Consider the following 22,610-nt stretch of genomic DNA (forward strand, 5'->3'; position numbering starts at 1 on the left):
AAAAAAGTATGTTCCAAAAGTTACACTATTAGTGTTATTAAAAATCAGAGTTCCCCTGTTATTTTCATGGTGTGTAGTTCTTCAACAGATAGATGGGATGTTTTTGCCAAGACTTATCTACTGGAGGACATTATGGGGCTGTGGGCAACAGGTAAACAGTCTGATCCTCAATTCCTACGAATTGTACAAGTTTTACATTAGTCAGTTGGTGAGATTTAAATACAAACTCCAAACCTCATGTAACATTATTTTAGAAAACAGGAATAGTACTGCTTACAAATCTGCATAGAAATAAAAACCATTGAGATACAGTCAGCAAAGCCATCTCATAAGGCACACAAGAAAATAGACAGTAAATGTGAATGCAGAACTCCCACTCAAATGTACAGCAAAGTTCATATATGGGCATAAATAACAAAACAATCACATGACTTTTCAAAGCATTAAAGGTTCTGTGAAGTGGTAAGTGAACTGACATATACTGGAAATGGAGTTTTCATTTGAAAATTGAATCCTGTCGGTTCTTCTATTGTAGTCATTACTCTAGTCTCAGGTAATGAAATGTAGATTATTTTGAAAGGAAGTTGAAGTTTGCCCCAACTGTTTTTTTTTTTTAAATCTGTAATTTAAAAAGTTACAGACAACAACAGATTTTGTCTTGATATCCATCTATAATGTTTTGTTCTTGGATCATTCCACATACAAGCAGATGTCAAGATGATAAGTGTACACACTGGATTTCCATTTCTACCTCTCAAATTTTCTTAGTGATAGTGTCAACTAAGTGACTTTACTAGAAATTGTCCTTAGAAAGTGTTGAATGCCCAACAGAAAAGTGTTTTAATAAATATATGGGACAAACTTTAAACAGTTTTGTGTAACACATAAAACAACTTCAGTTCTTCCCAAAATTAGAGTGGACTAGTAGTCAGATTTGTTCCTTAAAAATTTTACAAACTGAAAACATGAATTAAGCACACATTTACCAAAACAAAGTGAATTGTGTCTGATTTTGCCCATCCTTTACATCTAGTTTTAAGTAAATATTTGTCAAACTTCAATAGATTAGCAAAATCAATATAAATTTAAAGACAGAGATTATGATACACCCTGACTGATGGGAGAATTTGCTGCTGTATTGGAGCCAGATTTTGCAAACCCTTACTTTTGGAAGTAGTCCTACTAATGTATGACAGCAAATTACAGGATCAGAACTTCCGGTACTAAACAGATATATAAGCATACTGGGCATTTAGATTTTTTGCTTGGGGGTGTGTGCGTGAATGTTAGGAGGCATGAAAAGGTTTCTTTCCATAGCAAATATTTTATCCCAAACCACTTACCACTTACAAAACCTTTTGTGCTCATTTGATGTGTTATTTCCCTAACATAATGAGGTCAAGTTTTTCCACTGAATATTTTCTCACAAGAGGCAGTTTTAAAATAATGCCTTAAAATGTGTTGTAACAGATTTTTAATATTTATGTGGGATGAACTTAACACCGGATTTTTGTTTTTTTGTTGTTGCCACTTTGCTATTTATATACATATATATAAAATGTATAATGAAGCTTAACCATACAGCACAGAGATTACATTTTAACTGCACACATTCACCACCAGTGAAGGGACAACCCCTTTATACAGCCTCTGAAAAAATCTGGATAATAATATTAATAATAATTAATCCAAAGAAAGTACAGTATATTTAACAAAATAGTAAATATTAAACAGTGAATACTCTACTTAATAAGGACCTCGCCTTTTTTCAAGTTGGCGTCAATCCACAAAAATATACTTTTTAATCTGGTGAACGTACAATACGTAGGTACTTACACCAAAGGTGATATATTTAAGATGCTATGTACAAAGAGTTTGGCTCAAATTTTAATTTACATATAGAATAATAAGTGTTCATGGCTTATTTTTCCCCAGCGTTCTGCCTGCAAGTTTCTTTTCCCTCTTCTGAAAGCAAACAACTAGAAAGTCAAAATAACAAGGTAAAACTATACTCTACAAAAAAAGCTACATCATACAGCTTTGGCTTATATAAATAATTCATAGCAGAATGTGTTCAAAAGTACTGTATATAACTTTTATATATAGTCTTCAATTCATAAGGGTATTGTTTTCTTTAATATAAAATATACATGACCTAAAATCCGTTTCTATATTTTTCAAAGAACACAAAAAGAAACTTTTCAAACATATTCCAATTATAACTTAATATATTAATTTTATTTTTGTTAATGCTCTGTTTTCTAGGTTATTTTTTGAATATTTCATGCGAGCTCTCTAGGATTCTCTCTCACTTTTTTTTTTTTTATTAAGAACCACTTCTTTGACCCAATACATTTTTTTGCACGTGCAAAACAGGTTTTTATATCTTCAAGCCCTTCGCCATGCACCTTCTGTAATAGAGACCCATGCCAAGTTGGGTAATATAAAGGACATTTTATGTACAGTATTGCTTTCTTTTTCCTGCTTTTCTACTGCTCTGCTGCTACAAAGCATTGTTTCTTAACTACAACTAACCATACGGCTTTAATAAAACACATAGGGACATTACTATAGGGGAGCCCTCTTGGTTTCTGCAATCTAGTGCGGCAGGATTATAGATGGGTACAATGTTTCTTTGCAAAACAGGTTACATTATTAAAACAGCATGTCCAGGTAAGTGCCAGAGTAGGCCAACACCTATAGGATTGTTTTGTTACATTTTTACCATGGGACATCTGCAGCTATACAAGAAGTTTGTAGTAAGTGCCTGATGATTCTGTGTATGCTACACACACTCGCACATATATATGCATGTGAAGATATATATATGCACGTATGTATATACATATAAATATATTTATTTCATGTCCTTATTTATATATTTAGATATGTCAGGACAGTTCACTGTGGTAACACAAAATAGAAGTGGAAATGCTGAAAGTTTATGTCGCCCATGTGTCCACTCTCATTCGTTTCACTGAAGGGCTCTCTCTATCTTCTGTGTTTGGAGGTCTTCCCAATCCAACAGGCGAATGGAAATCACTTCTTGGGTCCTCCCGATCACTGCCATCATAAGAACTGCTGGAACTACTGAGACTGTCAACAGGGGAACGACCCAATTCCTGCCGTGATTGCTGATGTGGCTGTTGCTGCTGAGGGAACCCAGAAGGAGTCACACGGTCCCGTGGAGGTGAAATTGGTTCAGACTTTATGTTGATGTTTTCGTTGGTATTAATAGATAAATTTGAACCCTGAGAGAGCTGGCCACCAGTACTGGGGAAATTAAAAAAAGAAGTTATGATTCTTACTTGAACATTAAGTGTTGTGAAATCTTGTAGCCTATACTCAAAGTGAATCCAGACTAAATACATAAATAAAAAACATGTACTGAATGCTTAGTGTAAGACAATTGAAAATTGTGAATTAAAGGTGTCCCAACATCCTGAACTAATTCATTGACAGCTGGTGTTTATTACACACTTTATTGTTCAGTAAGTGCCAGATGAAGCATAACCAATTAGATTAAAGTGGCTTTTAGCAGCAAGAAATGGATAACATTTTAGATAAAATTGGTCCATTAGTGCTGTGCTCTTCCGTGGAACTTGAGTGCCCAACTACTCTGTGATTTGTTATTACATCTTTTACTTGTGTTTAAAAGAATTAAGACAAATAGAAATGTTTAATTTTTTGAAGTGTGTTGTAAAGCTTTCAGCTAGATATTTTCTTGATAATGTTTTCAGAACAGTAACATTTGTCACCATTACTACTTACACAGAACCAGCCAACAGCATGCTAGATACTGAACAGACAAATGGGAAGGCAAGGTTCCTGTCCCAAACAGGTTCTTTTTAAAAATAACTAGAGTAATTTCACGGTCAGTGCATCTACATTATCGTAAACTTGACCAGGCAAGGTCGGAAATAATGTTACTCCTTGTGAAATCATTGACATCGATTTCAGTGGCCCTTAAGGTCAACAAGACAGGCTTGGAAGTATGGATGCATCGTTTAGAAAATCTATCACATGCAGCTAATTTCGGTGTAAACTCCTAGTGTAGACCAAGCCAGACAGTTGATTGGCAAACATGGGAGGAATGCATTTATACATGCACTGAAGGAGAAATTAAAGTGGTGTCTTACTGAATAGTGTCAATTGCAGAACTCTTCACTTATAATCAAAGTAGCAGAGATTCCGGCAGATCTACTTACACAAGAGAGCTAAGGGCTGCTTGTCCTAGATGGTGCTGTTGCCAGGCAGATACCTGTCCTAAAGATAGCATTCCTGGGGAGTTAAATCCCTGCAGGGCAGACAGGTCTGCACTAGTCAAGGAGTAATCTGAAAAAGAAGAAAAATAATGTATTGTGTTGAGATATAAGAACCAAAGTGTTAGCTTCCTGTTCAAATCAGCTACAGGCAGATCATGCAAAAAGGATCAGAAAGGACAGACTCTTTCATTTGTGTAGAATACCATTGACATCATAAGGGTCTACTTGTGTAGATCTCTTTGCAGGATCATGGCCTTAAAATGCTCTCTTTTCAAACCTGCTTCCGACGCCTACTTGCTATTGCTTGATTTGGGCTGAATATGAATGAGAATACGGGCACTTCATCCAACATTCTGGTCTTCTCCTAAGCATATGCAAGAAAATGTTCATTTCTGTGCTGGTTTCATCATGTACATTTCTGAATATTTCTCTCTGTACAGGAACTTCAAAATGAACTAAGGTGGGGAGTATTAAAACAGGCCACTAAATCAAATGAAATAATTTACTATATTAAATCTGGCATAAGAGAAAACTTGTCTTGTGCTCAACCCTTGGTTCAGTACGAGAGCCAGATTCTCTCTTTTCGTTCAGCCCCTCTGCATGGCTCAGTATATGGCCAGCCGAGAATTACTCCAAGAGGCAACATTCCAACTAGTATAATCAGCTCAAGTACACTACTGTCTGCTGCTAGTGTAGGGGCACAGCTGAGGCACTCTGGTGTTGTAGCAATTCTAAGCTGGGAAAGTGTCTCATGGAGCTCAATGCATGCTAATGTAAGTCAGAGCAGCTTTCAGGCTGCTCTACCCTACAATGGAGCAGGACCTGTGCAAAGCAGAAAATTAGTGAGTCTATTACTATCTCCCTGAAGGCCTGCCCCCTTCTCCTGGATCAAGTCAATATTGGTACAGAAAATAATCAAATCCTGTAACGGCAGCTACTTTACAAAACTGCTATGAAAATGTACCATGTAAGAGGAAAAACCGTACTCATTTGCCTTCATCATAGTGATGGTGAAGACATAAAAGCTTTTTTTAAAATAAATCAGCAAAAAATAAACAAACAAATCCCAAAACAAAGCATTCATCTCCTATGGCATACGAAAATATTTGCAAGACACATCTAAAGCTCTAAAAGCATCACTGACAGTCTATAATAAAACTCCTTTTGCATCATAATTCAGTTTTATTCTTATATTCATGTAGTATATTAACTGATGACATATAGCCGAAAAACAAAGTATTTTTATATACAGCAATACTGTGTCATGCACTTGGACATAGTTTTTATATGCCGAGTGAGAGGAACACTGTACAGTTGTAGTCAAAACTTCAATTATTGGATTTTTTTAATTTGTCAGGATATAATGCTTAGATAGTTCTCGCTGCTCATTCACACATAGGAAGTTATTTTCAGTTCATCATTATCACTTATGCTATCCTTTCAGGTTTTAAAAGAGAAAGCTGCAAACACTTCTCTGCTCTTAATCACTTTGCAACACAGCTTCCTTAATATAATTTCTGGTCTCTTGTGAATGAGACAAACTGCTAGGAAGAAAAAACTTACTGTGCTTTGCCACCAGAAATTAACTAACAATGTACTTAAGTGTGATCTTTCTGGAGATTTACAAATCAGATTTATACATTGACATCTGTCTGAAATGACAGTTACTATTTATAGTTCAATCTCTCTCAAGATATCTTCTAGGAGTACAGTCTAGTGGGACTGATTTGGAGCTGCAGTATAGTACTTCAAGAATTTTGTATGTTCTGTTTGCCTGATTGTTGTAACACAATTTGCTATATGGGCATACTGAGTTAATTTAGTAAGAGTCTGTCTCTACATGCAGACAGGAAGGAGGGCAATAGCCAGGTATCAGCAAACATTTAGGACTACTGATTTTAGTTACTACTCCCACTCCTTGCTGAGTCCCTCAACCAGTTTCACCAGGCTCAGAAAACTCAAGAGAACAATGGGATGTATGCCTGGAGTTGAACACTCTGGAGTGCAAGAATGAAGATGAATCCATGCTCCAGAGGTTGGGGGAACTGGAGACACCCCTCTCAAAGATGGTTAGACAGACATGCATGTACACTTTGTATTGTTTTAAAGCCCTTTTCTCTTACTAGGCTTTATTCCTACTGCTAAGAGTCACCATAATAATGGCTAATCACTGCTTCTGCAGGTAACTGAACCCAGTCAGACCCATTGGGGTAAACACAGCTGATCCACTTCATGCTGTAGCTAGGGACATGCTCTAAAAGTGCAAGACTCATCCAACTTCATTCTAGCCAGTTACAGGCATGATAAGGCCTCATACCTAAAAGGGTTTAGAGGCCAAAAGAGGTCAGAGGATCAGCTAAGCCCTTTTATAAATCAAGTGGGCTATGGATTTTGATTCTTCAACCTGCATTAACATTGTCAGTTAAGAACTTATCCCTTCAGAGTGCAACAGCTGATACACTGTATATGCCTTGAAAAACGTAAACCATACATTCACTGCACAATTTGTCTCTCAAATTCAGGCCACAATATCTCAGAGTAAAAGTAGCTCCAAATATTGTCATCAATAAACCTTAGATGTAGGACTTTTTCTGATGGTAAATTCTAGAGACATTCTGTAGTGAACCAATAGTTATGAGATTAATACCCAACTGGTGGTGAAAGCGTGTGCTTTTCTGTGCAGGTACTTGCACTGTGCAGCATATTAGGGTGCTATTTGCATACAGATAAAGGAAAATAATTCTGGATTTTATTGTTGTGGGTTCTATATTGGACAAAACAAGATACAGGTTTTAACATGTAACAGCTATCTTAAAATACTATTGTTAACATTAATGTTCTGTGAAATATGGAGGTATTCCATGTTGTTGCTTTGAAAAGCTCATCTTCGGAGGCAGAGTAAAATTTCAGCTACAATTGCTGCCAAAGTTCCAGCTGCACGAGTTCTCAAGGTAGAATACTTCTCAAGAAAATCAACAAGAAATCCAAGTTAACTAACTAGAAATAGCTCTTTTGCAGACAGGTTGATCTCTAAGCTCTGTCTGCACTATGGAGTTAAGACTTCATCTGCAGCCATGATCTAAGGGACTGAATTGTGAAGACACCAATTGTATGGATTGTCCAGCTGCATAAACTGTAAAACAGACTGTGACTATGACCCACTTAGTCTTTTCAGAGAGAAAGAAAGAACTTCATTCAGTATCTAAAAGGTAAGAAAGAGAGCCATCACCTTCTGTCCCATCATGTCCCCAAAGGACATTATAATGTATTCACATCTTTGAAACTTCTCTCTCAATAACTTTCTCCGTCACACCCACAAGCATCATTTAATGACAGGAGGTCCAAATCTTAAAGCAGAATCTGCATTCTGGAAATGTTGGAACGGAATCTCCAAGTACTTCATGATTTAAAAGAATTCACATTTGTATTAATGCTTTGTTTGATTTCCAGTCTTGCACTGGAATGGATGCAATTCATACATGCTCAGAGGTGGTGCCATCAGAATAATAATGTGCTACATGAAACAAGAGTTCCAGAGTCACATGCAGTAGAAACCTTAAATACACTGTATGCCCTACATCACTGTAGTGAGACGCAGGCATACTGACAAGTCAAGAGGAAACCAAGCAGAAGAATCTAATGCAATGGATGAGAGCTTAGAAGGGGGAAGAGGTTACACCTTGGCTTCAGATTTAGAGCTGTAGCCTTCTTAGGGGTCATTTCTGCATAGTCATGCCATTAGGCCTTGGGTTTTAAGGTCTCAGAAACAGGGCCCGCCCTTCTGGGTATCCCTAATTGGACTGGGTTTGTTTTCATAAAGCAAGTTTGCTCAGCTGTGATTGATTTCAATGCCAACTCTCAACATGGAGAGCCAGGGAGACTTCTGTGAGGTTATAGAGGGATGACACATGGGAGGGGCCAGAAGGGTCATATGCTACCTGGGATGCTCAGCACAGTGACTGCACTCTCCCAGCGCAGGCAGCCTCTAACCTTGCTGCCTGCCTGCTGGGATGTTGCCTGGTGCAGTTCAGCGATGGCACTCTGCTCAGCAGGCAGTGTGGCCAGAGTCTGCCTGAGAACGTGCACTGGTGGAACCACATGCCAAGGGGACTGGAGCTGGCACAGAGGTGACCCACCAGGTAACATGGGATGGGGCAGGAATAGGGAGACCATGGAGGGGGGCTGAACTGGGATAAATCATGTGGGGAAGTCATGCAGAGGGAGTTATGTCCTTCCCCAAGCTGGTGCCCACTTTGTGTCCTTCCCCACTAGTTGCTACTTGTGTGCGTGTGGTTTTTTAATTGCCAGTTTTTCATCACAATGACTCTGTAAGGCACCTCATTAATACTGAAATCTGTCTGCCTGGGTAAGACCGTCAATTTCCGGAGAATTTTTCACACACTGAATAAATCCAGAGTCCTCTTACAAGGGTAAAGAAAAGCTCTTCTTTTTGATAACCTTTTCTCTTCTCCTCCATTGAATTCAACCTCCAGTCAGTAAGGTATATTTGTACTCAATACAACTCAAAGAAGCTAGACCTCTAACAAGCTGTGACTAGATTAAAGTTAAATGTTTGATATGTGTGCGCTGCTCTGCATGATGGATCCCTAGGGGGATTGCTTTAACATCAGAATCTGGGATGAACTCTTGTAGGAAAAACTGCAACTGCAAATAAATAATATTTATGATAACGGACAGTAACATTTTATGCTTCAATTATAAGGTAACTGATGACAAGGGTCAGGAAACTATTCCCTCCACCACCTATACAACTGTACTTTTAGATAGGTACACTGTGATTTTATTTACCTTTGCCTAAATAATCAGATATCTGCTACTGCTAAAGGCAGGAACCCTGGTGTGATATGGAAAAGCTATGCTGATATGGAGAATCTTCCTACAGAGTTCCTTTGAAACTTAGGTCTTTTTGCAGCAATTGTCACAAGAGGGCAAGAATAGAATTTCAGTGTTAGTGAGATGTGTTTGCTCTTTTTAATCACGGCTAACATATGTCTCTGTCTGAGGACCTGATAGCTTGAGATACTTATTCTCATGCAACATTCACGTTCACCAAGATTATATCAATTGATTATTTAAAAATAGAATTTCCTGTTAAAAGTTACAGATGGTCCTAGTACTACACTGTGATGGACAGAAGGAATGCTCACCTCCTCAAAGGTTAAATTCAAGTAACAAGGGGTGTTGTTGGCAGGGAGCCAGAAGAATCAATGGGATACAGGGCTGAAATTTTAATTGTAAATATATACCTGCAACCATTTGCTCTGTTGGAGAGTTAAGCCAGGAGTTGAGAGACACAGGATGATTTAAACCCAGGCAGGACTACCATGCCTCCAAAGGAATTCAGGGCAAAGAAGTACACTGAACCAGAAGGACAGTGAGTAAATAAATAGAAAAAGTGTATCTAGTCGCAATCACGGTGTTTTTCTTTATTTCTGTGGTTTGGTTTGAACTGCTCTGTGTGAATCTATGCCTCTCCTCCCCCATTCACTATCTAAGAGTTGTTCCCAGAGATTTTCTCTGGGTTAATTTGTATTACTTAGTTTCTCTGTAGCGCCTAGCAATCAAGTATGCTTTATCAAGTAGATCTTTAGTTTTGGTAATTAAAAACCACTTTAAGGTGACAATTTGATTCTCGTGTCCTGGAAAGACGAGGCTGTGTGTTTGTATATGTCTGCCTGCCTAAGACAAGCAGTCAGCTACCAGAGACTGCAGTTTGTTTTCTCTTTGTTTTTCAAGCTTTCTTGTGGTAAAGGAGGTTTTTTTTTTTTATTTAAAAAGCACAGCCTATGAAGGCAAGGTATTTAAGGTCTTTGTGGGCCCTCACCTTCTACACTCAGAGTCCAGAGTGGAGATCAGCACTGACATGGGAAAAAAAAACAACCCCAAAAACCTCTACACAGTCACAGATTTACTGACTTTGGGGAGAAGCGCTTGGACTTCTTCCAGAGGGGTAACCTCAAGCTCCTTTAACACAAGAGAACTTGAAAAACAAAGAGAAAACAAACTGCAGTCTCTGGTAGCTGAACGCTCATCTTAGGCAGGCAGGCAGGCAGGCAGGCAGGCAGGCAGGCAGGCAGGCAGGCAGGCACGCACGCACACACACACACACACACACACAGTCTCGTCTTTCCAGGACACAAGAATCAAATCGTCACCTTAAAGTAATTTTTATTAACAAAACAAAAGATCTACTTGATAAAGCATACTTGATTGCTAGGCGCTACAGAGAAACTAAATAATACAAATTAACACAGAGAAAATCTATGGGAACAACTCTTAGGGTATGTCTAGACTATGAAGTTTTTTTGGAAAAAGTGGCCTTCCTATGTTGGTGGGACAAGACCTAGATAACCACATAAAGCAAGCCCCGAGAGTGGGAGTGGTCATTCAAAGCAGGGCTAAGCAGGCCTCCACATCTAAACCCATTCCTGAACCTCAGCCTCCTACCAGGGACAAGTCTGTGCACCCAGACAGAGGTGATGGAGCCAAACACCAGACAAACAACCCCAACTGCAGCAGGGGCCCCAGTTATCCACCAAGATTATACCACTTAATTATTTAAAAAACAGAATTTTCCAGTTGGGAAGTTACAGATGGTCCAAGTACCACATCTATCAGATAAGCTTCTTTTTCTTTCCCTTGAAAATTTCATACCCATTTAACACCAGACAAGCAGTTATAGATCCTACACAGAAAAACAACGTGAAGTTCAGGTTGTAGGCACATGACATTAGTTTCACTGCACACTACTTTTCAAACACATGCATGTTAAAAACATTAAACACACCAAGCTATTCAGAATTAAGATTATATTACCACAACAAACCAAAAAGCACAAGAGATATATCATACAAAGCAGTGCCAGCTGGTTGGTTTTTTAAAAAAAAAACACATTTGACTATTTGTTGCAGAGCCACAACAGGGGTAGCTCCTGGACACGGTGCGAGCCAGGACTGAGCAGGGCTTGCTCACTCCCAGCTCATGTTGGGCCCAACAGCCCCTATCTGTGGGGGGTCCCAGCTGAGACCCACCTGCAGACAGGTGCTGCTGCTGGAGCAGCCTGTGTCTCCGTGGACACGGGCTGCTTCGCAGTAGCCTCCCCTGCCGCCTCTGATAGAGGCAAGTGCCGGGGGGCATGCTGTACCGGAGATGGTACTGGAGAGAACCAGCTTTTTTAACCAGCTCCTGCTTCTTTTCTTGCTGCCTCTGATACAGACTTGTTGAGGCAGTGGGGGTGGGGAATGCTATCTGTCTATCCTGACACTGCAGACTGCGCTGTGCCCCAGAAGTGGTCAAATAATGACTACAGACTAATATTCTTGGAGCTGACTATCCACAGCAATGTTCCAATTCAACATTTAACAAGTCTTCAAATTAGATCAAGCAATCAATCTTCAGAACTACATAATACAGCTTGGCTAGTGAGATTCAGGCCATGTCTACACTATGAGTTAAGGTCAAATTTATTAAGATAGATTTTTTAGCACCTTATTTTGTAAAGTCGATGGTGCACATCTCTAATGTGTGCAAGAATCTGGCGTAGTTTGAAGTAGTGCGTCTGCAACAGCATGGCTACTGTCACCTTTAAGAGCAATATACTGTGGGTAGCTATCCCACAGTTCCTACACCTGTTTGCATTCTAAGTTATGCTCCCAGTGCACGCTGGGACCAAAACCATGCAATGGGTGATTCTGGATACATGTCACCAGCATCCCATAATGTGCTCATCTCCTCCCTCGCATGAAAGCAACATCAAACAGCCTTTTCGTGCCTTTTTTCCCCTCTAGTTATCATGCAGATGCCATAGCGATATAAGCATGGAAACTGTTAAGACTGGGAGTTTTCAGCCTAGAAAAGAGGAGACTAAGCAGGGATAAGATAGAGATCTATAAAATCATGATTGGTTTGAAGAAAATAAATATGTTCCTGTAATACAAGAACTAGGGGTCACCAAATGAAAGTAATAGGTAGCAGGTTTAAAACAAACAAAATTAAGTATTTCTTCACACAATGCACAGTCAACCTGTGGAACTCCTTGCCAGAGGATGTTGTGACGACCAGGATTTTGAAAGGGTTCAAAAAAGAGAGATATATTCATGAAGGATAGAGTATTAGCCAGAATGAGTAGGAATGGTGTCCTTAGTTTCTGTTTGTCAGAAGCTGGAAATGGGCAACAGGGGATGGATCACTTGATCAGAGGGGACAGATCTGTTCTGTTCATACTTTGGAAGACAGCATACTGGGCTAGATGGACCTTTTGTCCAACCTAGTACGGCCAATCTTATGTTCTTATATTCAGAGATTCAGAATCATAAAACCCTTAGCTGCACTTACCAAGTAAATGGTAAGTTAAAAAGAAAATAACACTTACCAGTGTTGTAAGCAGTAGGCATGGCAGAATATACCAGTCCCTGTGGAGGCAAGCTTGGAGTTGTCACTGATACCACAGGGGTAGCAAGCGGCTGTGTTGATTGAGAACTGCTTATCCGTTGGGTATTCTGCAAATGATTAAACACAAAAGAACATGTCTTGTGGAAGTCCATCAATTACAACAGTGAATATTATGTGTTAATGCAAAAGTAACATTCAATTAAAATGGGTCCCTTTTTGCATTATATTGGTGATGAGAACAGTATCTCTTTTTTCATGATTGTGGATTTTCTTCTACAAAACATTTAAAGGACCAAAACCTAATTTTGCTTTAGACTAACTTAAAGGAGATATAACTAATGCATTAGATTTATGGGTATATTCTCTTGTACGTGCAGCTTTCATTAATGTCAATCTGAATAATAGGATAGCACTTAGAGGAAAATGCAATCCTTTAGAGTGTATAAGGGTACGTCTACACTGTGCGGCTATTTCAGGATACCAGGGGAATCCCGAAATAGCTACCCCGCCTCTTAACAAGCCACCTGTTATTTTAAAATATTTTTTGAAATAACGGGCATGCTATTTCAGCATCCCTGGAACCCTCATTTCATGAGGGTTAAGGGATGTTTTGAAATAGCATGTTATTTAGAAATTTGGCACTGTGTAAACATGACTACTTTCAAAATAAGGTATTTCAAGATAAAAATTGAACTAAGATACGCAATTTGCATAGTGCAAATTGCATATCTTGTTTCAAGTTTAGGATGCTGTGTAGCTGCACTGTAATTTTTGAAAGTCCCTGCCTGGAGTGATCTAGGAGGATAAGTCCTATTTTCAAAAGAGACTTACACACTTAATATCATTGACTTTGGTTGACTACTAATTCCTAAGCCGCATTTGAAAATAAAACTTTTCAGTGCCTTTGAAAGTTTTTCTTTGAGTTCTTACTGTTGCTTACACAGGTGTAACTACACCTGTCCTAAAAGCAGCAGTGGGAGAATTCCCTTATATTGGCAAGACCTTACTGATAGAATAATGTTGTGGTTCCCTGCTGTGGGAAGTTTACTCTTTAGACCAGAGCAACTCAACTTTGGAAGCCCCAGGGGCCACAATGATACAGCACATGCCAAGGGCCGCAACTTAAGTCTGGTTGCATATATTTGCAAATATATATGCAAATATATGCAAAAAGCTTCTTTTACACTGACGGGCATAAATACAAAGATTAAGGCAAGACTATAGAACACACAGGCCCCATTTAAGCCAGTTCTGCTGATATTAATAAAATGCAATAGTTACCCGATTTCCACCTATATGACAGCACTTTTAATGAGCAATGGCAGTCCAGGAATTTAACTACTAAAACTCATATCAACAGAAGACCATTATATTGACTGTTTTTTTTGTTTTGGCTCCCACCCACGGGCCACATGTTGAGTAGCCCTGCTTTAGACTGCACATACATTTCAAAGCACGTACTTTGGGGGGAAGGGGACATTAAAAATCAGTTGTGCTTCTGATATGAAAATTAGTTAAGCTCAAAATTGTAGAAGCTCTGATTATTCTGCCATTTGTATGTGGATAACTCTTTTGGCCATTTTAACAACAGTCTATATGCCACAGTCTTGAGCTAAACTTGACAACAAACATATAATATGTATTAGGCAGTTTACAAATTTTCCATACTAAAAATCTGATACAAAAGGTTTACCTTTAACCTTGTGATAAATGCCTTTAGAAAACAAAGCCACTCCATCACTGGCATGCAATATTCTTTACCAAGAAAGCCTTAATTTTTTTCAAAATAGACAAGTCAACACAGATTGGATGTGACAGGAATGGACCATGTTTTACTTTTGAAAGATAATTTATTCCTAACTTCTCCTAAGGAATTTTTTTATTCTCCTCACTGTCCTGTTCTCAATTTTAAATGGAATATTTAAGATTAACCAACCTAAATTTTTTTTTGAAGAAAAATAAGCAACTCTCCTAGACTAAAAAATATACTTATTTGTTCCCAGAACAGCAGCATCACAACTTCTTAACTGAAGCACCTGCCAAACTACAACCCCCCCCCCCCGCTTTTGTTTTCTTCTGATCATGGGTGGCATCTGGATGTTCCCTTATCTCTGGTTCTCTTATATTCTGCTCTTAAGAGAGCACACGCTTTACAGAAACCAAAAACCTCCTCTTCTGCCACTGACTGTAGGAACAATTTTGTTCAAATAATGATTCATGTGTGAGGAATATTTTATATTGTGCAAAGCCAGACTTCCCTATAGGAATGCCTATTTTGTCAGAATCTTAGAATGTGAATAAGTCTAATAGCTACAACTCTGATGACTATTTTGGCATCCATGTTAAGCACGGATATACTGTAGTTCAGGGTGGAATTTTCAAAAGCACTCAAGTGACTTAAAAGCAAAACACATTTGTTTTCACTAGGATTTGTGTTTGTAAATTACTTAAATGCTTTTGAAATTTGTATCCTCTGTTAGAGTAAGAGACTGGGTTTATCTTTTATGAAGGCATGTCTTCCACTTAGTATTTGTTCAATTTTGATTATGTAGCATTGAATGTTTACTGCTAGGATATGAAACTGGAGTTTAGAATACATAATAATCCATATAATAAATACAGTAATGTTTCCAGGATGTTTTATTTGCTAATTTAAAAGGTCTTGTTTGAGGAAGATTTTACTTGTTTGCAGTTGGTTGCATAGGTTTATACACAACTCGTCACATTTTTATAACCAAACCAGTAGAGGGCAAACTCTTCCTACATTAGTCATATTCCAAAGTACCATATCTAGATTCTGAACATTTTATATTAGAAGAGCATACCAGTGCTAGCAATTAAAGAACACACACCTCTATAATGAAATGGATTTTGAGTAAGACTTAAAATCACTGAGATGTAAATAATGACCTGGTTAACTATTTTATCAATTAAATTGAATCCCATAGTTCTTTGTATTGGAAAATACAGTTTTCTACAAAGCTGAAGAAAAAATGACATAGCTGTTTATAACTATAGTTAATCATAAGATTTAAACTCTTCCTATAAACACCACATTTTTTGGATCAGTTCAAGTAACTTTCAAAACTAATTTTTTTCTAACCAGCTCAAATTTAGGGAAACAATATAGGTAAATATCATCCAACAGCATGCATTCACCAACTTAATATATAAAGACACTATTGCAATTTTCATGCTTACATGCAGTTAGAGCCTCATATTGGAAGCAACAAGTCCATGTGCAAATAAATCAAAGCATAGGTGTATAAAAATCTTGAAGCTCATCTTCGATTGTACTATGATGTAGAAACTTCTGCAATTACTGTTGTGCTAGAACACCTAAAATTTGCATACTGCTTAGAAAAATAATCTAGAACTCTCATAAGTCAAAGTTACTTTTAGTCTTATATTTATTTTCAACAGTGAACACCAAAATACATGGTATTTTCTGAAAAACAACCATTTCCTTTCAGAAACAGTGAAAAGGGTAAAATAATTAATTTACAATTCCATATTCCTTGTGCCAAAGAGGGAACCCCCTCCTTATGTGGTTTGATCATCTGGTACAGCATGAAATAAATCCAACTCTGTAAAAAGGTGATCTCACCAGCTATGATGTAATCTCCATCGAAGAGGGAGAAGTAACACAGGGCTTGTGTTACAATTTGAGGAACTTCAGGAGTGAAATAATTTTCTAAAAATATTTCAATAATTTTGGGGACTATATAAGGTATACACCTCTGCCACCAGAAGTACTTTGTGTACATGGAAAGTTACTTTGTAAGGCTCTGTTCCAATGTTCCCTCTAAGAACAACTAAAAAATTGTTTCTTAAACACAAATTTATAAATGAAGAATTCTAAGACTTTGGTTGCATTTACACATTGCAACTTTTTTGTTTTTTAAAAAATTTGGATAAAACAAGTACATTTCTCTACTACAAAGGGAACATTGGTGTAATTTAGAACATGTATTATGCCTTAAACTTTCTTCACTCTTCAAGCAGGAACCCAAACTCACCAACTCCAATTCATCCTCCTCCGACTGTACTCAGCAAACAAGAGGGATAATATAGTTACTAAGAATAGCACTGCTTTCAAAAATGAAATAAAAAGTCATGTTTGTGCCTCAGGGTTTGTTTATTGGTTGATTAATACGGTATTTTGAATTTACCATGCTATTATGTAAACAATGTTACAAAGTATCTAATTACATACTTACTATATACACTTTGGGTCAATTAATAAAAGGAGTTTTTTGATGCAGGAATAAATAATGTGGCAAAATTGTGCTCACAACTACAAAAGATTGTTTATAGAAGGCTGAAAATTAGCCTTTGCTGAACACAGAGCAAAGGCACAACTGTTCACAGATATATACGGACAAAGGTGCTCACTGGTTCTATTATGGTTAACTGATCAAACGAAAGTTAGCTACATGGGCAAATGCTTTTAGTGCTCCCATCACCATGACATCTAGGCATCTCTATTCTTTACTTCTCTCTCCTCTCCATCAGACAGACAGAGACAGACAATTTAAGGAAAGGACATGAAAATTGTTGGAAAATATTTTTCCCATATTAATTTTAAAAATAATTTAAACCACAAGTTTCACACTAAGAATTAGCAATGTCCTTCTTCATGAATGTGCTCTAAAACGTTTGCATTTTTAGAAAAACGCCAAACATTTTAATAAAAGTATTGAAGAACGTGTTTAATTAGGACTCTGGCTACTTATATTGATTATGTGCTTTAACTCCAGTATCAATAGCAAATGTAAACACTTGTGGAACCTAAAAATAAATAAGTACAGGCAGTCCCCAGGTTACGTACAAGATAGGGACTGTAGGTTTGTTCTTAAGTTGAATCTGTATGTAAGTCGGAACTGGCATCCAGATTCAGCCGCTGCTGAAACTGATCAGTTTCAACAGCGGCTGAATCTGGACACCAGTTCCGACTTACATACAGATTCAACTTAAGAACCCCAGGCATCCCCAAGTCAGCTGCTGCTGAAACTGATCAGCAGCTGATTCCAGGAAGCCCGGGGCAGAGCAACTCTGCCTTGGGCTTCCTGTAGTCAGCCGCTGGTCAGTTTCAGCACCGGCTGACTTGGGGATGCCTGGGGCACAGCAGCTCGGGTGCTGAATCAGGACTCCTGGGGCAGAGCAGCTGGGGTGCTGCCGGGTTGGTCCAGTAGCGCCAAGGAGCGGTGCTGCGGGACCAACCGGAAGCGCCCCACCTGCTCTACTCTACCACAGGCCCCGGGCTTTGCTCCATGTCTCCCTGGTCTGCTGGGGGGGGCACTAGCTGCGTCCCCCCCCCTCCCCAGCAGACCAGGGAGACACGGAGCAAAGTGGCGGAGGACCCGGGCCGGATCGCGGCGCTTCCAGATCGGGGACTGCCTGTATATAGTGTATAAAGAATGCTTATATTGTTTACATTGTTTATGCTCCTTTTGGCTACTTCCACATAGAGAAGGACTCAAACTGAATATGTGAGTCTAAATTCTTATGAATTTGCTTATAAAAGATAGACACCAATGGCAATGGCTTCAACCACATGAAATTCAAGGAGAAGCTGGAAACGACTTCCACAGAAAGCTTTGCCAACCTCAGGTCTGACATGCAACAATTTCTACTATAGTGAGGACCACCCTAGGCTAGTGAGTGGACCGCATGAGTGGCCTACCATCTCAGTGGGCTGCAATATTGTCATAACCAAGGCAATCTCCAGGGATAAGGTAGTTTTACTAACCACGCCTGTGTACCTAGAATGCGTGGTGTGTGCTGATTGAACCATAGCAGCGCTTTGATTGGATGCAGAGGGAATACATGGTCCCACAGTCAATGTTGTGCGTAATCAGCATGTACATAGTTCATGCATTCTTGCTTTATGTGCATGTCACTTTAGTAATACTGGTAGTGGAAAAGTTGCGTGGATAAATCCCAGCAGAATCTGGCAATGTTGTGCATGGGTAACAGGAAACAAAATGTCTCATGGACCACACATAGAACCCCAATGGGTCACAGGTTGCCCACCACTATTCTACTATATCTAGGAGTTAGGCTAAACAAACACTGCTGATATGCTGAACTGACATTGGTTTTGCGAGATGTACAAACAAGTACAAGACAACCATTCATTCTTGTGTCCTCAGTCAAGATTTTAACTTCAAATTTGGGGTCTGAATAGCTTTGTACTAACACACCAAACCAAATGAAGGTGCCTCCCACAATCATTTTTTCTGAGCCACATGTCACACAACTCACCAACACTGCAACCCTTCAACACAGCTCAATAGCCAGTAAAAGATGCCATCACTGAGTGGTACAATACACTCTTCCCTCACCCTTAGAAACCAGACCACTAAAAATCTCAGTCCAAGCAACCAAGACAGACTGCAATCAGGATAAGACACTAAACCAAACCAAAGTCTCCAGCGTGGCAATGTAAGTCAGTCAGTGTTGTCCAGCTCATTATTCTGTATTTATTAATTCAACAAAAACAACAATATTATCTCCCACTTTTTTTTCTTTTTGCGCTAAGAACATCCAAGATGGCACTCTGCACTTCAGTTGTGTGCTTTTATCAGTCAAGTCTCCTATTATAGGGATGTTTCTAAGGTGTCATCTCAATAATGCCTTGGTGTTATAGGATATTATTTATGTGAGAACAAATAAGCACATTATAATTTTGCTTTTGAAAACACACTTTTTTCATCACCTTTGGGCATGTTATAATAGCATACTATAGAATAAATGGCCTAACTTACCAATGGAGGCATCATGCCCTTGCTCGAAGGTGGGATGACGACACGAAGATCTGGTTTGCGATTGTTCATTCCAAGATTACCTCCTCCCGGCGGCGGTGGAGACTTTGTAGGCATAACTTTGCCTAATCCATTCCCACCACCAGTGGTTCCTAGCAGGCTTGGTGAAGCTCGAGAATTAATAAATCCATTTCCTAACATAGGAAATATAAAAGAATGCACCTTAAGGCTGAGCACAAGAAGTATAAATCAACACTGCAAATGTACAAACTCCACATTATTTTTAGACAAAAGTTTCAGTAACAAATATTTCACAGGAGTCTAAATGTTTTAGGAATAATTAAGCCACATCCTACAGTGTAGAACAGAAAAAGTAAAGTATCTTTCACCAAAAGATCAATATGTAACACTAGTGTCACCTCAGGGTGTGTTGTGGCAGCTTAAATGCTGAGGAGTGCATACTGTCAGGAAACTGTGCTAAGGCCATCTGTTCATTAATTTTATCCTTTGAAGTTCCTCTAGGCTGCTGCAACAAAGTAGTGTCTAACAAATGGTCCTTCACACAAACCACCCACACACCCCAAAGGCAGAACATGAATTACAGTGTAGTGTTGCCTATAAGAAGAAAAAAAAGCCTACAAAATCTTAAGATTCTTCTGTAAAAACAAACAAGTGTACCTTACACTGCATAAAAGACATGCTCAGTATCTCAATTAACAAGCCTTTAAATTGAAGCTCTACTTTTCTTCCAATTTGCTCTTCACCTTTGAAAATGCATTACATTAGCAAAGAACACTTTCTGGTAAGATGATATGAATCTGAAAAGGTACATTCATAAACTATTTCTCCAGTAAGGAAGATGTGGAGAAACTTAAGGAAATGGACATCCACCAGAGCCTCTTCCCACACATGTACCCACTCCAGTCACCAAAAGACTATTTACAGGTCATTGCCTATGAGGTACTGCCAGTTCTCACTGAGGTCAATGAGAATGGAGAATGATCAGTATCACAAAGGATTCAGATCCTAAGCTATATTCAAAGTTATCAGTGAAACACAGAATTCTGAGACAACTGCAATACAATTTCTAACAGTTTTCTTACAACATTCATCAACAACCAGCCAAGTGCCTATCAATGCTAACTGCAATATATTTTTCAGGGAACCTTTCTGAAGACTACACTCAAACAATTTTACCAAATTTATAGCAAGGGTTCCCTGAAAACACAGATTTTATTCAGCGATTACTGAAAAAAATATTAAGTTGAAAATTAGACCATTTTACAACAGGGAGTAAACTATGTGGTTCACACTACAGAACCAGTATATGTATAAATAAATACAATTTATAATAAAATTATGTTTATACTAACATTCCTGTTCTGAAAGTACTCTTTATAGTCACAATTCAGTAGCAAGTCTATTACCCAAAAGTTTACTGTGTGTGAAATTTTCTTTTAATAGCCTGTAGTACCTTACTGGCATGAATATTATACTATCAGCCTAATCTGAACAGACTCCTGTGCTCAATGGCATTTTATTCAAGTACATATTAATTTAAAGACATTTAAAATAAGAAAGTTCTCAGAGGGGTAGCTGTATTAGTATGCAACTTTAAAAAAAAACAAGTAGTCCTACAGCGCATATAGACTAACTGAACACACACACACACACACACACACACACACACACACACACACACACACACACACACACACACACACACACACACACACACACACGGAGTCCCCTAGTTACGTGGATCCGACTTACGTCGGATCCGCAGTTACGAACGGGGTTTGCTGCCAGTCTTCCTGGTCTGTTGGAGACCAGCAGACCAGGGAGACGGGAAGCAAAGCCTCTGAGGACACCGGCAGCGGGACAGCCGCGGCGCGTCTGGGCTGTCCACTGCCCGCGTGCTCCGCGGCTTTGCTCCACGTCTCCCCAGACCAGGGGGAGACCAGCAGACCAGGGAGACGGGGAGCAAAGCCGTGGAGTACGCGGGCAGCGGACAGCCCAGACGCGCTGCGGCTGTCTCGCTGCCGGCGTGTTCTGCGGCTTTGCTCCCCGTCTCCCTGGTCTGCTGGAGACCAACAGACCAGGGAGACGGGGAGCAAAGCAGAGCAAAGCCGCAGAGCACGCAGGCAGCCCAGACGTGCCGCGGCTGTCCCGCTGCCCCCATGCTCTGCGGCTTTGCTCCGGACGCCTGTGGTACAGCAGCTGGGGCGCTGCCGGTTGGTCCCGTAGCACTGCTCTGGGCGCTACGAGACCAACCCAACAGCACCCCAGCTGCTCTGCCCCAGGCGTCCCCAAGTCAGCCGCTGCTGAAACTGACCAGCGCTGACTACAGGAAGCCCGAGGCAGAGTTGCTCTGCCCCGGGCTTCCTGGAATCAGCCGCTGATCAGTTTCAGCAGCAGCTGCCTTGGGGAGGCCTGTGGTTCTTAAGTTGAATCTGTAAGTAAGAACTGGCATCCAGATTCAGCCTGTTGAAACTGATCAGCGGCTGATTCCAGGAAGCCCGGGGCAGAGCAACTCTGCCTCGGGCTTCCTGTAGTCAGCCGCTGGTCAGTTTCAGCAGCGGCTGAATCTGGATACCAGTTCCGACTTACATACAGATTCAACTTAAGAACAAACCTACAGTCCCTATCTTGTACGTAACCCGGGGACTGCCTGTATCATGAACTTTCATGGACAAACTGCACTACCTCAGATGATTTTTGAAGAATAAAATGGGGGGGGGGGAGGGTGTGGAATTCTACAAGTAAACTGAAAAAAACCTTTTTAGTTCAATACTCAAAAGTAATTCAATATAATAATCATCTTTCTACAAAGGTTCTAGGGGATAGCAAAAAAGTGATTCTGTCTTCCTGTGGGAAGAAAAGCCACCAGAGACATAAAGTAGACTTTTTCCTCACGTAGGGAACAAAGACCATTACCTGGCTTCTCCTGCAAAGCTGAGGGGCTGAAATAAAAGTTGGGGAAAATTAGGGTGGTTTTTGGAAGGATGGGATAATTTGTTAGGGATGTTTATGAATTTGTAGCAGATACTGGGTCACAGTGGTGGAGGATTTTGTTGTAAGGAAGGAAGTGGTCTCAAACCAAAAGTGGCTATAGATATGATTGCCTGGGGGGAGAACAGAGGAGTTTTTTGTAGCTGGACAGGGA

General features: G+C 39.5%; 1 protein-coding gene across 7 annotated transcripts in view; it reads right to left on the reverse strand.

The window, feature by feature from the left end:
• Window positions 1–1,459: 1,459 nt before the first annotated feature.
• The window catches only part of MEF2A (myocyte enhancer factor 2A), a 186,693-nt gene continuing 165,542 nt past the window's right edge, over window positions 1,460–22,610 (reverse strand). For 4 of the 7 annotated variants that reach the window (XM_075896958.1, XM_075896956.1, XM_075896959.1 and 1 more), the window contains 5 exons: window positions 19,448–19,638; window positions 16,697–16,720; window positions 12,658–12,784; window positions 4,209–4,335; window positions 1,460–3,273 (listed from right to left, as the gene is read on the reverse strand). In XM_075896958.1, coding sequence (XP_075753073.1) covers window positions 2,943–3,273; window positions 4,209–4,335; window positions 12,658–12,784; window positions 16,697–16,720; window positions 19,448–19,638 — 800 coding nt within the window. In that variant the 3' untranslated portion in view covers window positions 1,460–2,942. The remainder of the gene's footprint in view (window positions 3,274–4,208; window positions 4,336–12,657; window positions 12,785–16,696; window positions 16,721–19,447; window positions 19,639–22,610) is intronic. The other 3 variants (XM_075896957.1, XM_075896961.1, XM_075896962.1) reach the window with 1 other exon arrangement.

Source organism: Pelodiscus sinensis, chromosome 14, assembly GCF_049634645.1.
Source record: "Pelodiscus sinensis isolate JC-2024 chromosome 14, ASM4963464v1, whole genome shotgun sequence".
In the NCBI taxonomy this organism is placed as follows: Eukaryota; Metazoa; Chordata; order Testudines; family Trionychidae; genus Pelodiscus; species Pelodiscus sinensis.